This window comes from Sus scrofa, chromosome 10 (assembly GCF_000003025.6).
Source record: "Sus scrofa isolate TJ Tabasco breed Duroc chromosome 10, Sscrofa11.1, whole genome shotgun sequence".
Classification (NCBI taxonomy): Eukaryota; Metazoa; Chordata; class Mammalia; order Artiodactyla; family Suidae; genus Sus; species Sus scrofa.
Window position 1 is genome coordinate 12513827 of NC_010452.4, and position 16898 is coordinate 12530724.

General features: G+C 42.1%; 2 protein-coding genes across 15 annotated transcripts in view; one reads left to right on the forward strand and one right to left on the reverse strand.

Annotated features, from left to right (window-relative positions):
- The window catches only part of LOC100627222 (zinc finger protein 596), a 31825-nt gene extending 16611 nt beyond the window's left edge, over positions 1-15214 (reverse strand). For 3 of the 14 annotated variants that reach the window (XM_013978242.2, XM_013978236.2, XM_005653769.3), the window contains exons 1-7: positions 15119-15203; positions 11828-11911; positions 9172-9380; positions 5474-5555; positions 3119-3245; positions 1837-1932; positions 1063-1154 (exon numbers count right to left, since the gene is read on the reverse strand). In XM_013978242.2, coding sequence (XP_013833696.1) covers positions 1063-1154; positions 1837-1932; positions 3119-3245; positions 5474-5506 — 348 coding nt within the window. In that variant the 5' untranslated portion in view covers positions 5507-5555; positions 9172-9380; positions 11828-11911; positions 15119-15203. Of the gene's footprint in view, positions 1-1062; positions 1155-1836; positions 1933-3118; positions 3246-5473; positions 5556-8498; positions 8645-9171; positions 9381-11827; positions 11912-14687 lie in introns of all 14 variants that reach the window. The other 11 variants (XR_002336216.1, XM_005653770.3, XM_021064382.1 and 8 more) reach the window with 7 other exon arrangements.
- DEGS1 (delta 4-desaturase, sphingolipid 1) overlaps positions 15195-16898 on the forward strand; it is a 39427-nt gene continuing 37723 nt past the window's right edge. The window contains exon 1 of the mRNA XM_005653768.3: positions 15195-15408. The gene's annotated coding sequence lies outside the window, so the exon portion shown is untranslated. The remainder of the gene's footprint in view (positions 15409-16898) is intronic.

Below are 16898 nucleotides of genomic sequence, written 5' to 3' on the forward strand. Positions count from 1 at the left end.
AAAGATACATGCATCTCTACATTCATTGCAGCACTATTCACAATAGCCAAGATATGGAAACAACCCAAATTTTCATTGATAGATGAATGAATTAAGATGTGGTACATATATACAATGGAATACTACTCAGCCTTAAAAAAAGAATGAAATGCCATTTGCTACTGGGGATTCTCACACTAAGTGAAGCAAGTCAGAAAAAAAAGATAAATACAATATGATTATCACTTATATGTGGAATCTAAAATACAGCACGAGTGAACCTATCTACAGAACAGAAACAGATTCACAGACATAGAGAACAGACCCATGATTGACAAGGGGGAGAGAGTCTAGGGTTAACAGATGCAAACCATTTCATTTAGAATGGATAAGTAATGAGGTCCTACTATAGTAGCAGAGGGAACTATCTCCAGTCTCTCAGGATAGACCATGATAGAAATTAATAATATATATAAGAAAGGGAATGTATATATATGCATGACTGGGTTATTTTGCTGTATAGCAGAAATTGGCACAACACTGTAAATCAACTATACTTTAATAAAAAAATTCTAAAAAATATTTTTCCTATATTATTTATATAAATAAGGGGTATTATTCTCTTGCAAGCATAGAAATTTTATCTTTCATTGTATCGTTGCCAACTGCAGAAATATTTAATTTTAAAGACATTATTATGCTTTAATAATTAGGAATATAAACCATAATTACATAATTATCTGTTTATAAGACCTCAAGTTATACTTTTCACTACAGGTTAATGTTTCACCCCTAAAACCAAACTAAAATCTTCTGTGGCGTTCTCTTGTGGTACAGTGCGTTAAGGATCTGGCATTGTCACTGCAGCAGTCTGGGTTGCTATTGCAGCACAGGTTTAATTCCTGGCCTGAGAACTTCTGAATGCTGCAGGTGCAGCCAACACTCCCTCCACCCTGCCCCAAAATAAAACAAACAAACAAAAAAAACTCCTGTGGGAGCCCGTGATCCTAACTTTAACAAATTCTAATTATTCAATTCCCAGGTCTTCATTTGGAAGAATAGGTTTATACCTGTGAAGCTTACCATTGCACAGATTAAAGATGTGTCCTTCTTGCAGATATGTTGCATGGATATCATTTCTTGTTTTTTCAGATCATCTTCTCTACCTGAAATGACTGTGGTATTAGGGGGATTAAAATGCTGAAGAGACTCGATGCTCGTCTGTATATATTTCGATTATTGACACATACATAGGAAACAATGTCAAATTGAGAAATACTTTAGGAGTCCTGTCATGGCTCTGTGGTTAATGAATCCGACTAGGAACCAAGAGGTTGTGGGTTTGATCCCTGGCCTTGCTCAGTGGGTTAAGGATCCGGCATTGCCATGAGCTATGGTGTAGGTCGCAGACATGGCTTAGATCTCGTGTTGCTGTGGCTCTGGCGTAGGCCAGTGGCTACAGCTCCAATTCGACCCCTAGCCTAGGAACTTCCATATGCTGCAGGTGCGGCCCTGGAAAAGGCAAAAAAAAAAAAAAAAAAAACTTTAAAGAGAAGAAACACATTATAGGACTATAACAATTGTCATTTTTAGGACTGAAATATGAAACAAATAAAATGAAGATGTCAAGTTGGGGAGGACAAGAAAAGGTCTGATTCGTAGAACAGGACCAGGAAAATGGACTTTTTGTGAATGTTGATTAACGCCAGTGGTACATAAATTTCACTGTGCCTAAGGCCAAAGGCAATGGTAGAAAGACACTTGAATAGAAAATTGGTGTCTGTGATATTTGTTAGGGCCTATTCACTCACTGACCAGGCTCCTCCTCCTATTGAAGCACAGCTTCTTGGAGCTCACCTGGACTCTGGCCTTGCAGAAAACCTAACCCTTCTCTTGAAAGTTGCTCTTCTTGTTCCGCATGGGAAATCACATCTGATTTGTGGAGTTGATTGCCTGTTTGTAGGAGAAAGACATGTGGATTTTGAGTTCTTTGCTTATAACAGTACATGATCTTCAGTACAGAGCAGACTAATGAGGAAGAATACGATAACCTCTGAAGGTCAGCAGAGAGAGGAATAAATTGAAAACAACATTTATAGTCTTTGACCAGCAAAATGATAGCTCTCGAATTTGTCCCGGAAGACATTAAGGACCTACCACTGTTACTGCCCACGCTGAAGTTCAGACAGACTGTGGAATCCACAATAATTTCATTCACTGAGAAAACATAACTTTTCACAGCATTCTAACATTATATCCAAAAAGACTCCAATAAATACAACCTCCACGAGAAAAATCTAGGTTCTATGTGGAAAACAATAACAATATACATTATTTTAAAACCTGTGATCTGATCAAACCACAGTTCTTACCACAAAATAAATTTTTAAAAATCAATATATTTACTTTTCCATACGAAATAGGTGAGTTCCCACCACTATTTGAGTGTTAAGAGATTGAACAGCAATAAAGACATGGAATTGTGTCAGGAAGATTACATAGTAGTGGGATTGACAAACTAAATTTTAGTAAAGAAAACTGCTATAGGGTACTTTGAGAGTTACAAAAGAATCAAGACAGTCTGGAGTGAGAATAGGAAAGCTTTTCGACATACTTTGTTTGTTTGTTTGTTTGTTTTTTGCTTTATAGGGCCGCACCTGTAGCATATGGAGGTTCTCAGGCTAGGGAGTCCAATTGGAGCTAAGCCACCGGCCTACACCCCAGCCACAGCAATGCAGGATATGAGCCGCGTCTGGGACCTATACCACAGCTCACGGCAACGCTGGATCCTCAACCCCCTGAGCGAGACCAGGGATCGAACCTGCAACCTCATGGTGCCTAGTTGGATTCATTTCCACTGCGCCACAATGGGAACTCCTATTTGTTTGTTTGTTTGTTTTTAGGGCCGCACCCACGGGCACATGGAAGTTCCCAGGCTAGGGGTCAAACTGGAGCTACAACTGTCGGCCTACACCACAGCCACAGCAATGCCAGATCCTGAACCCACTGAGCAAGGCCGGGGATCAGACCTGCATCCTCATGGATACTAGTTGGATTCATTTCCACTGCACCAAAACAGGAACTCCCTCCACATACATGTTAAATGGATGAGCACACACAGAAATAGTAAGAGACTCACCAATTGAGACCAGATGACTAATATTCTCTAGCATCACATCTCTGAAGAGTTTTCTCTGGGATGAGTTCAATAGGGCCCACTCTTCTTGAGTAAAGTCTACAGCTACATCCTCGAAGGTCACTGATTCCTAAAACATTATGGACGTTGTTTCAGATAGGGTCATCTCTGTCAGGGGAGGATAGTATGGGTGACAAGCACTAAGGCAGTGGGGCTTGAGTGTGCAGAAATCTTAAACCGAACTTTGGGTCCAGTCACATCATTCTCAGTGTTGACATGGACAGTTGCCTTTCAGACACTCCTACGGAGACATACACATTCTAAATATATAAAGCTTCATTATAAAGAGATAACACACGAGGTTGGTATAATGTAATCTGGAGAGTTCCCAATACATTTCGAATTACAACTTCCAGACCATGATTATAAAGTTTCCACTTGAAAACTTATACCTGAAATAGTCTTCTCAACCAATTTCACAGAAATCTAAAAACTAATTATAAGGGATGAACTATCCATGACAGGCCACTTTTAAAGCATGACCATGGTTTTCTTTACCAACGAAATGGTTTAAAAACCTGTTCAGAGTTCTGAAATGTCTAAGTAGCTAATGTATAAAGTGCTAACTATCTAGCAAATATCTTTTTTTTTTCTTTTTGTCTTTTGTCTTTTTAGGGCTGCACCCGTGATATATGGAGGTTCCCAGGCTAGGGGTCGAATCAGAGCTGTAGCTGTTGACCTAGACTACAGCCACAGCGATGCCAGATCCGAGCTATGTCTGCGATCTGCACCACAGCTCATGGCAACACCGGATCCTTAACCCACTGAGTGAGGCCAGGGATCAAACCCATGTCCTCATGGATACTAGTCGGGTTCACTACCACTGAGCCACAACAGGAACTCCTGCTAGCAAATATTTCTTAAACATAACTTCTAGGTTTATTATTCACGAAATGGCAGAGAATGCTGAAGAAACACAGAGAATTCAGCAGAACTGACTAGAATTCATACAGGTTTTGGGATGAGCACAGGTAGCCTTTCATCTCTACAAAACTGAGGTGTTCATTATAAAGGATAAATGATTCAGCAGCTCACAGGGCTCCAAGACCTCTGCACTGAAGGACAGTCTGTTCTTGACCCTTCCCAGAGTCTGCAGCTTTCCTTTCTCACTTATTCTGGGACCTCCAAATATCAGTTACTATTGCCCCATTTGTTCCTTCATCTTCTCTCTCTGCTCAAGTATACCTGAAGCCACTTGACCATTCTGGCCTCTTTTGTTAATCACAAATTTGCTCAGGGCTTAAAGTTTTACTCTACCACCTATAATCCTTCTCCTGAATCACAGCCCAAATGAAGAAGGTACTACCCCTGGGATATACTGTTTCCAATTATGAAACGTGAATAAGGGGAAATTGCAAAGAGGGGAAATTTATGACTTGGGACATGGGTAATAATGAGAATTTCAGTTTTCTCTTTTAGACTTTTTTTTTTTTTTTTTTTTTTTGGTCTTTTTGTCTTTTTGCCACTTCTTGGGCCGCTCCCGCGGCATATGGAGGTTCCCAGGCTAGGGGTCCAATCGGAACTGTAGCCACTGGCCTACGCCAGAGCCACAGCAACGCGGGATCCGAGCCACGTCTGCAAACTACACCACAGCTCACGGCAGCGCCGGATCGTTAACCCACTGAGCAAGGGCAGGGACCGAACCCGCAACCTCATGGTTCCTGGTCGGATTCGTTAACCACTGCGCCACGACGGGAACTCCTTAGACGTTTTTTAAAAAGCACAAATATAGTCTATCAAAACTTTAAGGGGTTTAAAATTTGAAAAAGTAAGTGAAAGATTCCCCACTGCCTTCTCTGGGGTAACCATCCGTGGCTTTCCCGCAACACTAATCACCGCACCGCCAGCACCTGTAACACTGGACTGAGTAACCTCACCTGTGGAAACAGCTGCCTTTCTGTTGGGCTGTAATGTTTTGTTCCTTATTCATCTTTATTACCTGTATTCACCTCAATCCTAAGCCTATTACAGTTAATAAAATGGTTAATGAGCAATTTTTTTTTTAAGTAACTAGGCGATGGGCTGGATGAGAAAAAAGAAAACCTTTCTCCTCTCTCCTGTGAGAACACCACGCCCACGGAGACTGGAACATCTTAGCGCAATGCTGGGAAGGCGATCACCATTTGATGAGTCCTTGACCCCACATGACAGCTCTGGAGTTCTAGGGAAATATAACTGAAGCTCAGATCCTTGAAAAGTGTTCTGAGTTCACTTGGAACATGTGTGCCAGCAGGAGAAATGTGCCCATATACTGGCAAGAGAGAGGCAATTTCAGGAGAGAGAGGAATCCCTACTCACCTGTGATTCCATTGTAACCAGATCACCTGCCATCTTCTTCTGGGTTTTCACTCACGCACAGTCCAAGCAACAGGAGGCAAAGCTGAGGAAGAAGAAAAAAGCCATGAGAGCAGTTGTTCACAATCTCCACACTCACTGTCATGAAGCGCCAGTCCTTCAGCTTGAAGGAGCCTTCAGGACAAGCAAAACAAACGTGCAATGTGAGCTGAGAGCTCTCCTCCACCAGGATCCAAAGTAAGAGGCCTACGGCTATTGTTGCTGGTAAAGAAGAGACACCTTCAATCCAGAGAGCAGAATGTGAAAAACCATTGAGTTTTCTATGTTCTTTAACCCATCAAGTTCAGAAGTGTCCAATCCCCAATTCCAAAATACTGGGGTCCCTGGCTCGTGCCACACACGTTTCCACCTCTCATAACCACTGTGGAACTTCTCAGGTTTAACTATTCTGACTTGGGGCACTAGCAGTTTTTCCAACCCCATTCCAGCCCTCTAGTGCCTCAATCCACCCCTTCTCTGATCCAGGCTCCCTGGATACATTCATCCTGAATTATCGGTCTCTTCCAAATAGGATTCCCAGCAATATTGCTCCTGCGATACTGACTTTTATATTGTTTCTGCATGGATTTAGTTACATACTAAAAGAATTAACAATATATTTTATGAGTTCCCATTGTGGCTCAGTGGGTTAAGAACCAACCAGTATCTTTGAGGATGTGGTTTCAATCCCTGGCCCCTCAGTGAGTTAAGGTCTGGCATCGCTGCGAGCTGTGCTGTAGGTTGCAGATGCAGTTTGGATCTGGTGTTGCTGTGGCTGTGGTGTAGGCAAGCAGCTGCAGCTCTCATTCGACCCCCAGCCTGGGAACTTCCATATGCTACAGGTGTGGCCCTAAAAAAAAAAAAAAAAAAAAAAAAAAAAAAAAGGAAGATATTTTGTGATAGGGTTAATTAATTTAGGTACTTATTTTATTTGGAGAAATCAATGGCACCTGTCCTGCAAATTTATCTCTTAAAATCTGTCTCACAATATATCAGGGATATGTGGGTTACAGTATTATTATTATTTTTTTTTTCTTTTTGCCTTTTCTGGGGGCGCTCCCATGGCATATGGAGGTTCCCAGGCCAGGGGTCCAGTCGGAGCTGTTGCTGTTGGCCTACGCCAGAGCCACAGCAACGTGGGATCCAAGCCGCGTGGGATCTGACCGCGTCTGAGACCTACACCACAGCTCACGGCAATGCTAGATGCTTAACCCACTGAGCAAGGCCAGGGATCAAACCTGCAACCTCATGGTTCCTAGTCGGATTCGTTAACCACTGAGCCATGCCAGGAACTCCTGGGTTACAGTATTATTACATAGGGCAGTAGGATCAGAAATTATATAATCAAGAAATTTTAGGAGGAAATTTAGTTGCTCCATCTGATATTTTAGAAAAGTAGTAGCTGAAATCCCGCTCTTTATCAATCACCATTTAGCTGATACTTTCCCAAATTTCATTATTTTATTGTATGTGTGTATGTGTGTGTATAAAAGCATTTATAAATAGTAAATCCTTCCCTAAAACATTAATAGTAATTTAGTATATTTCATCAACAAAGGATAATAAAGAGTCATAAGCAGAAATATGTTTAACTCACCCATTTGTACCTGATGTCTAGGAAAGAAATCAATAAAGTTTTAGTAAATAGGACTATGTGCTTTGAAATTTACATACGTGTTTACTCCTCAAAATAATCATGACTATAGTTCATTTATCAATTTAATAACACAATCAGAGTTTCAGAAACTTTAGTAATCTGACAAAATTTCATGTATTCAATACTATGTGCATAAAAGCATATGGTAATAAATGAAACAGATAATTTGTTTTCCTCTGCTTTCCTTCGAAGCTAAAATTCCTTAAGAGGTTACACATCACCCTCTATTTCATCTGGAATAATACCTCTATCATTAATAATCAAAGAGCCCACCCTGTTTTTACAAACCATTCTTTTTGCTTTTTCAAAATACTATTATTCCCTATGCTTAAGTTTTGTGCATTGTTTTGTCCCAATTTCTAAATATCAGCCTCCAACACTCCTCATTTTATTTATTTTTATTTTTTTAAATGGCCCACACCCATGACATATGGAAGTTCTCGGGCCAAGGACTGATCTGAGCCACAGGTGCAACCTACATCAAATATATCTGGACACCCCACTATGTCTTGGTAGCTAATCAGTCTTCCCCATAAATACTTCAAACCTGACTTGGAACCTACACATTCTCACTTCTCCCCCTCACTTTCTTTCTTTTGGCCGTGCCTGCAGCCTGTCAAAGTTCTCAGGCCAGGGATCAAACTCACGCCACAGCAGCGACGGGAGCCACAGTACAACAATACCAGACCTTTAACTCACCGCACTAACCAAGAAACTCCTCCCCTTACTTTTTACAGATAAGCTATTTTTTCCTAAGTAGATGAATTATATGACGAATTACCTCAATTTAACATCATAAAATATACCAATATTCCTGGACTTAGAGCCTTTAGTTATTCCTCATCTCCTATTAAATTGAAGAGTCTTCTCTATTCCTGGCCAAGTCCAATGTCTCTAATTCAACCACTTTCTCTTCTGTTTTGTTGGGAACTTTACAGTATTCATTCAAAAGCATATCTCTTTTACCAGCAGCCTCTCCTTCCTGTCACGATGGATCCCCTCAATGTTTAAACCCATTAAATCGCCTCCATCTTGAAACTAAAGCCTTCTCTGAACTTGCTTCATCTCAAGCCCTTCTCTCCCTTCCTGCCTTCGCAATCAAACGTCATCAAAGACAAAGGTGCAGCTGCTGCAGGCTCTGCACATCCCACTCCCCACCTGACTTACAATATCATCTGCATAAATGAACCCAACGGGTGCACAAATCAGACTTTGACTTCAAACTCAGCAATACATGTAACAGACTTCTTTTCAGGAACATACCTGTTCCTGGGTTTCACTAACATCTCAGTCTACTGTCTTCAAAGTAATCTCGTCATTCCAACTCCTTACCATTTGCCAAGAACTTCTCCAACAGCATTGCTGGAAGATCTCCAGACTGCATCCCACTCCTTCAACCTTGTCTGTGTACACACACTGCCCAGGTATGCTCACGTATTTATTCAGATGCTTCAATTTCTTCCATTACTTTTTCTAAACTGAAAGTGACAAAACTCATGTCTGAATTCTAATTCTGAGTTTGCGTCTGTTTTTTTTTTTTAAACATACACTAGAAACGAAATATATCTCAGGACACTATCTTCCACTCTCCCAAATATTATTCCTTTTCTAGTCCCTGGTCTTTTCAGTGTCTCCACCAGACAGCCAAGAGGTGACATTTTATATGCTCTCATAGAGCATCACAAATACAATTTAGCACTGCTATGGTTTCTACGCTGTTCACTATCATCCTTCATTTCCACACAAATCGATAAACAATTTCTTACCCCATACTTATTTCCTTCAATCTGTTTGAATGTCAACTCCCCAGAGATTCTTTCACTGAATTCCTACCAATATGAACACTTCTCTCCCCAAAAGGCATTTACAAAAAAAAGCCCATCTATATCCTTACTGGTGAAAATGATCTCCTGTGCTCACCAGAGGGTCTCCAGTGCTCACCGGAGGGTCTCCAGTGCTCACCAGAACCCAAATAGATGGAAATCCAGTGCAGCCAAATACTTACTGAGGATGCTACCACAACATTCCAGAGTTCAGAGCTTCTTTCTCTTTCCAGGAAATGCATCCTTCTGATGGTGAACTCTCTCTTAATGCCGTTGACAACCTCATCAGTGTTGTAATCCAAAGGACAAATCTGATTAACAGGGGTCCCAATCAAGATAAAGCCATCAAGAAATGTCTTAGGGACATCCTTTCCTTGTCATTAGGTAAATCCTGTAGATGAAATTAAGAACAAATCATATCCTTTAATTCTGCTTCTCAAAGTCTCAAAAGCAAACTTCGTGCCTTTCCTCAGAGAATTCACTATTTTATGGATTTTGGTTGTTCTGGGCAGTACTAATATTCTACAGCAGATTACTCTTTATTTTTATTTGTAGGAGGATATGTAATCTACCAACATATCCCCAGGCTGTGGTCATAAATATGGCTCTATATAAACATAAATATTTGTCCTGAATAAATAGCTATCCAAGGAAAGTATCTTTCATTTTTACTACCAAGCATGAAAAAGGTCACCCAGTGTAGGTCTCTTCAAATTAGACACAGCTGATGTCCTAAAAATGCAAAAGCCAGAGTTCCTGTCCTGGCTCAATGGTTAATGAACCCGACTAGTATCCATGAGGATGTAGGTTCCATCCCTGGCCTCGCTCAGTGGATTAAGGATCCCGAATTGCTGTGGCTGTGGTGTAGACTGGTGGCTACAGCTCCGATTTGACCCCTAGCCTGGGAACCTCCAAATGCCTCGGGTGTGGCCAAAAAAAAAAAGCAAAAGCCTGCAATTCTCAAAGTATTAAAGATTTCCAGAGTAAATTATCAGTTTCAGGACTAATTTCATTGTAAATAGAATGTTTCATTTTTAAAAGTTGTGGTAAAATACACACAACATTTACCATCTTAGCCATGTTTAAATGTCTAGTTCAGTGGTGTTAAATATTTATAATATTGTGCAACCTCATTGCCATTCATCTCCAAAACTCTCTTCATCTTGTAAAACTGAAACCATACCAATTAAACAGCTACTCTTCATTCCTTCCTCCTCCCAACCCCTGCAAACCATCAATCTACTTTCTGTCTCCAAATAGGATGTTTTTAAAACTGATGTTAAAAAGGAAATTAAACATTTAAAAATCTTAAGACATTTCTTTATAGAAGGATATACTGTTTCTGAAGGAAAATCAAGCAATGTATTTTCATGTTAGATATGGGCATTTGATTTCATGAGAAACACTTTGTAATTTTCTTTCTTTTCTTTTTTTGTCTTTTGTCTTTTTAGGGCCACACCTGCGGCATATGGAGGTTCACAGGCTAGGGGTCTAATCGGAGCTGTAGCCGCTGGCCTACACCACAGCCACAGCAATGCCGGCTCCTTAACCCACGAGCGGGCCAGAGAGAATCGCACTCTGTTCCTAGTCGATTTGTTTCTGCTGCCAGACAGGACTTAATTTTCAAATTATATCTCCCGCAGTAAAGGATTTATATGCATTACATTTTTCACTAGTAACATTTGATTTCACGCTGCTATCTTGATCAACATTATGAACAATCATGGAAATCTAAAACTTTTGAGGATTAAACATGACATAAATAAGCCTGCCAAACAAATTTTAATATAAATTTATATTTGTCAATTCAAATTTAAACTTCAGATATTTACATAAAAAGAGATTTATTAAAGTCATTTTGTCTCATTTCTTCTTTTTTGGCCATATCCATGTATGCAGATTTAGTAATGACGATTATCTCACATGTCAACATTTGATTCACAGAATCTATTTATAGAATAAAAAAAAAAAAAAAAAAAAAAAAATCAATACATCTGAATACATAAAATTTTAAGAATTTAAGACATTTAAGAAAGAATGAACTTCTTTGCAGAACAGATACTAACAGACTTTGAAACACGATTTCCAAAGGAGACAGTTCGGGTGGGGGGGGATGCGCTGGGGTTGTGGGATGGAAATCCTATAAAACTGGAGTGTGATGATCACTGTATAACTATAAATGTAATAAATTCATTGAGCAATAAAAAAATAATAATCTTAAAAAATAAATAAATGAAAATTCATTCAGGATCAAAATAAGTAAATAAATAAATCTCTACCCCCCCCAAAAATAATTCAAATTAAATAGTTGAAACAAACAATATTAAAAATTATATCAAGACTAATGGAACATGATATTTTATAATATGAAATAGTTAATACCTTCTAAAGCAAAAAGAAAGCAAAGGCCATACAGGGAGGATTTTGGTTTCACTGCATCAATGTTATCAGACAAAAGAGTATATGTGTGTGTGTGTGTGTGTGTGTATAATTAAATTATAAAATACAGTATCTAAATGCACATCAAAAATTAGTAGAAAAATTCATTTTACATATAGAGGTCTATGAAGAATAAAATTTAAGTAATTAGTAATATGGAAATAAAAATAAAGAGTTGTCATTTTATCCAAATTCACAATTTTATATATATATATATGTAAATCTTAAATATATATATTTAAAATGAAGTCCTGGTTAAAGTATGGGGAAACCTCGGGAGTTGGTGATGGATGAGGATTTCTTTGCATTTGTGTGTATGTGTGTAGGCGGGATTGTGCCAGAATCTATTACATTATGAAATGTACCATCTCTTGGCCTAGCAATGCAACCTCAACTTACCCAAAGAGGAGGAATCTTCAAATATCTGCAGAGAAGCCAATTCTACAAATCCATGAACACTAAGGTCTCCCTGGGATAGATGTGCTGCGAATAATGTTAAAATTCTTTTACTGTGAGACATTTGGGTTGATTCTATTTTTAAACAATTATAGAACAAAATATACCCCATGATGTGGATGAAAGGCCACCTTAATTTGTCAATGGCTATGTTTCCAATGTGTCCCTTCTACCACATATCATTAATATTTTGAGGCCAAATACACCGATTCAAATCCATTGCACAATTAGGTAGACACCTTTCCCCTTACTGATATTCTCTTCGATGGTTTTTTTAGGTCCTCCTGACATTAATTCGGTACTGATGGGCGCAGTGTCCTTAATCTTGGTCTCCAGATCTGGTCCCTACGCAATCCATACTGGGACCATGGTGCCCAGTCCTTGTCTCTAATCAGTGTCTGGGCATGCAGCATTTCTCCCTTCATAAATTCCATGCCACTGGTTGACGGGGAGATGGGATAGGTCTGGAGACAGGAGAGGCCATGGGTAAGGAAATGTGTGAGGCAGGATATTTGAGAGTAAGATTTTAGCATGTCCTAAAAACGGCATTTCAGGAAGGAGAGGACAGAACAATCAACAGATAATCTATTTCCAGAAATAGATTTAGTCCTGACTTCTCATCTTCTTCCTCCTCTGAGTGTTTTTATCAGACAAGAAGTCACTCCTGAGTGTTGAGAATGTGCCCCGCAGGTCTTCAAATAACTCATCCCCTTGCTCGACACAACCCCACATGTAGGGAAATATCAACATTTGGAAAAAATGGTCCTTGGCGGTCTGCTGAGCTATCAAGGGACAGGGACAATGAACTCGAACATGGAGACCAACAGCTACGTCTCTCTGCCCTTCACTTCATACACCCTTCTTTCCTGTAAAGCTCACACATCACCCCCACAGATACGGCACTGAGAACTGGGGCGACCCTCCCTTTCACATCACAGTCCTCACCATGTCTTCTATCACCTGCTGAGCACAGGAGCACTAGGTGGAGACAGGCAGAGTCCTCCTTCCCTCCTACGCCTGAGCCTCCCAGGCTCTCTTCTACTCCTTAACATGCAAACCGCATTGCTCTCTCCTCCAAACTCCCTTCCCAGAGCCAAGTACCGCCTTCTTATTGGAGAAATCTTTGCTCTGTGCTTAGTTACAAAAGTCGTGGTCTCTCCCTACCAGCTGCCTTTTGACTGTGTGGGTGCATTTGGGGGCAGGCAGAGGCGGGGGCAGGCAGAGGCGTGAACAGGAGCAAGTAACTGCTACTGGCCTCACAGGCACGGGGTGGTCTGGAATGGATAGTGGCAAGGCCTGCCATTTCTCACCCCTGCCCCTAAAGATTCCAATCATATTTCATGCTCCTGAGCAAGGGCAAGTTCTTCTTCATGGTTTTAATCACATTTAATAAATGCATTTAACTTTTCTTTTCCATAATACATATTAAAATAAACATTTACACAAATATATTGAAAAAGTGTAACATTAAGAACACCTGGTTATCATGACTAGCAAAACTGCAAGTTAGACCTCTGACTTGTATTCATCATGAACAGATGAGATTTATTTGAAGAAAGTTCTGGAAGTATCCAGCCTATCCTTATTCGTAAAAAAACAAAACAAAACAAAAAAACCCAAAGGGTATTTGAAGAGATCATATACTCAGAAACTAGCTCACAGCCCAGTAAATTTTTTCAAATCACATACAGTAGTTCCCTAGTGGCTCAGCAGATTAAGGATCCTAGGTTTTCACTGCTGTGGTTATGGTTGCTGCTGTGGCACAGGTTCCATCTCTGGCCCGAGAACTTCCACATGCCATGGGTACAGTCAAAACACAAAAAAAAATTACATACAGAAGAAAGAATGCTGTTGAATATTAGACTACCGGATTAAACTACCTGGTTTTGACTGTTAAGACAAAAATCATCAGTGTCCCCACCAACTGCACATTGAAATAGTGTAAAACTTATTTACTAAGTGCTAAAGAATACTTTAAGTATACAATAGACAGGATAAGCACTGATGGCTCATGATCTGAATTTGACACGATACATTTAAAAAGGACAGAGTTCCCATTGTGGCTCAGCAGAAACAAATCTGACAAACAAATCCATGAGGACACAGGTTCAATCCCTGGCCTCGCTCAGTGGGTTAAGGATGTTGCCTTGATCTGTGGCGTAGGTCGCAGACACGGATGGGGTCTGGGGTTGCTGTGGCTGTGGTGTAGGCCAGCCGCTACAGCTCCGATGTGACCCTGGGAACCTCCATATGCCCGGGTGCGGCCCTACAACAACAACAATGACAACAACCAAAAAGGAAAGTAACTGGGAAACTAAAAAAAAAAAATCTAATGACTTTGGAATCTACCTTTCTATTTTCCCCTACTGCTTCTGTTGGTGAAAATCCCCTCATCCAGTCTGTCCTTTGCCATCTCCCTGTTGGTCTCCTTTTGGTTTATTTTCACGAACCCTACTGCATCTTGCCCAGGTCAATTTCTTTGCACCTGTACGCTGTCCTTCCAATTCCATTGCACCCACCTTCCTCCCACCTCTACCTAACTTGCTGAGACGCCACCGATCCAGCGGCACCAAAGCAGGACCTCCTACTTTACAAGTCCTCACGCTCCCTTACTCGCGGTCTCCCCGGCTCTCGCTCGTTATCCCTTCCTCCACGTCCCTGCCCACTCTACATTCGCAGGGATGGAACAAAGAGCACACTTTCCCGTGAGCTACCGGGAATGTGAACACACTCCTGGCACCGCCAGCAGAGAGGGCTTGGGACGGAAGCACACGGCGCGTCACTGTCAGGACTGAAACCTCACCTCCAGCCCAGGGCTCAAGGACCTTTCTGAGGCGGTGACCGGGAAGGGGAGCGAGAGGCAGGTCCCGGCCGAAGGAGGCCCAGGATGGACAGGGGAGGGCGCGGCGTTCCGGGGCTGCCCTGAGGGGCCGAGAGGGGCGATGCGGGGCGCGGAGGGCGAGAGTCCACGTCGCGAGTCGGGGCGCGGGGAGACGGGGAAGAGAAGGAAGGCAGAAAGGCCCGGACGGGGTCGGCCTCGGGGCGATTTTGACTGGCGGTGGATGCGGACTCAGACCCTTCGGCGGAGCGCCCGACATCCCGATCTCAGGGCGACCCTGAGATCGCAGGTGCGAGGGGCCAGAGCGGGATCTGTGACGTCCGCAGGGACCCCCAGACCGTGGGTGTGGAGGAGCGGGTGGGGATGGGCCCATGGACCGCGGATCTGAAACTCACCAGAGAGGACCTCCACTCCCGAAAACCGCTTCCGGGTCGGCAGGAAGTTACGCATAAAGCGGGGCGGGGCCTTAGGAGGTCACGGGGCGCGTGGGGCGGGCCTGGAGGGGGCGGGTATTCTGGGCAAGGCCCGGGCCTGCCCCGCCCCGTCCCCGCCGCCCGAGGTCGGCCCCTCCTTCCGCGCGACACACCTCCAGTCTCTCAGGTTGGGGGCGTTTGGATTCTGAGGAAGTCGCGGGACCCCGTCCGCATCCTCCGCGCTGCGAGTTAAGTGTTTCGGACAACTCAAGGTACGAACTTGGAGTTGCCAGGCCTTTGGTTGTAAATGCTGAGATGTTTCCCTGTTAACATTTTGAAAATTGTTGAGGTCGAAATCCCTTCTCGCGTCTGGAGACTCTAGTCCCGCTCGGGGAGGGGGACCTTGGTGGAACCAGATGGGCCTTGGAGGGAGCCCGAACAGCGTCTGTGGTTGCTGCCCTTGGAGTGGGTTATTTGATTTAGCGAGGACTGGAATTGCTTGTGCTGGTGATGGAAAAAACGTGAAAGGCAAAAACCCTGCCTCGAACCTTTCTGTTCAAAGACACAGCCCAGGGCTCAGGATCTGGGTCTTCAGGGGGACAAGCGTGGATGGCATCCCATAAATTTCTAAATACATTGTATTTTCACGTTTTCCTTTTCTATATTTTGACAGCTGTCCTAATGTTAAAGAAAATCTTCAATGACACTTGTTAAGCCGATGAAATAAAATTTATATTTTAAGGTGGGACAAGAAAAAATTAAACATAAAATTCTGTTTGGGCCTCCTCCCTACTTCATGTGCAGTGTGCATCTGCATAGCACATTAGCCAGAGCTCCTCAAAGATGGGAGTGCCTGTGCATTTTTTTCTGTAATGATTTTTTTTTTTTCCTTCTTCTGATGCTAGCAATCAGAATCATCAGGTTCAGTAACTTTTTTCCCCAATGCTTTTTAAGTTTTTATTGATCTTTCTGGTAAATCGCTAACTGCTAACTTCTTAAAAAATAGTGTTCTTTCACAGCTCTGTAGGGGGTCATGGTGACTTTCTACTTGCTTTGTACTTACTATGTATCCTTGGTGAAACTTCGTAAATATCATTATCTCTCTCTCTCTCTCTCTTTTTTCTTTTTATGGCTGCACCTGCAGCATATGGAAGTTCCTGGGCTTGGGATTGAGTCAGAGCTGCAGCTGCAGACCTACACCACAGCCATGGTAACACTGGATCCAAGCCCCATCTGCCACCTACACCTCAGTTTGCAGCAATGCCAGATCCTTAACCCACTACAGGAGGCCAGGGATTGAATCGCATCCTCATGGACACTACTTAGGGTTCTTAACCCGATGAGCTGCAACGGGAACTCCATTATCTCATTTTGACGTACCATCTTTTGTCTCAAAAACGTATATGGACTGTGCCTTTGACCTCCAACAGGCAGAACAGTCCTCAGAGGTTTCTGAGAATCTGTTTCCTCAGATTATAATCCTCAGTTTTGCTTGAATAAAATTCCCTTTTTTTCTTCTTAATTAAATTTCCACCAAGTCTTCTCGTTAACTTGGTAGTTAATTGCATTTTCCTCAACAGTGCACGGTAGGGAAGATGTTATTCTTGGGGGCCGGCTAACTCCACGATGGGTACAGGAACGACTGCAATGGGTTTTGTCCTGGGGGAGAGAGATCTGAATACAGGTTGGAAATGGAAATTTGTAGTCAAGGAGCAGGATGCCAGGGTAGGGGCAGTCAGTGGATAGAAACACGGGGTAAGGG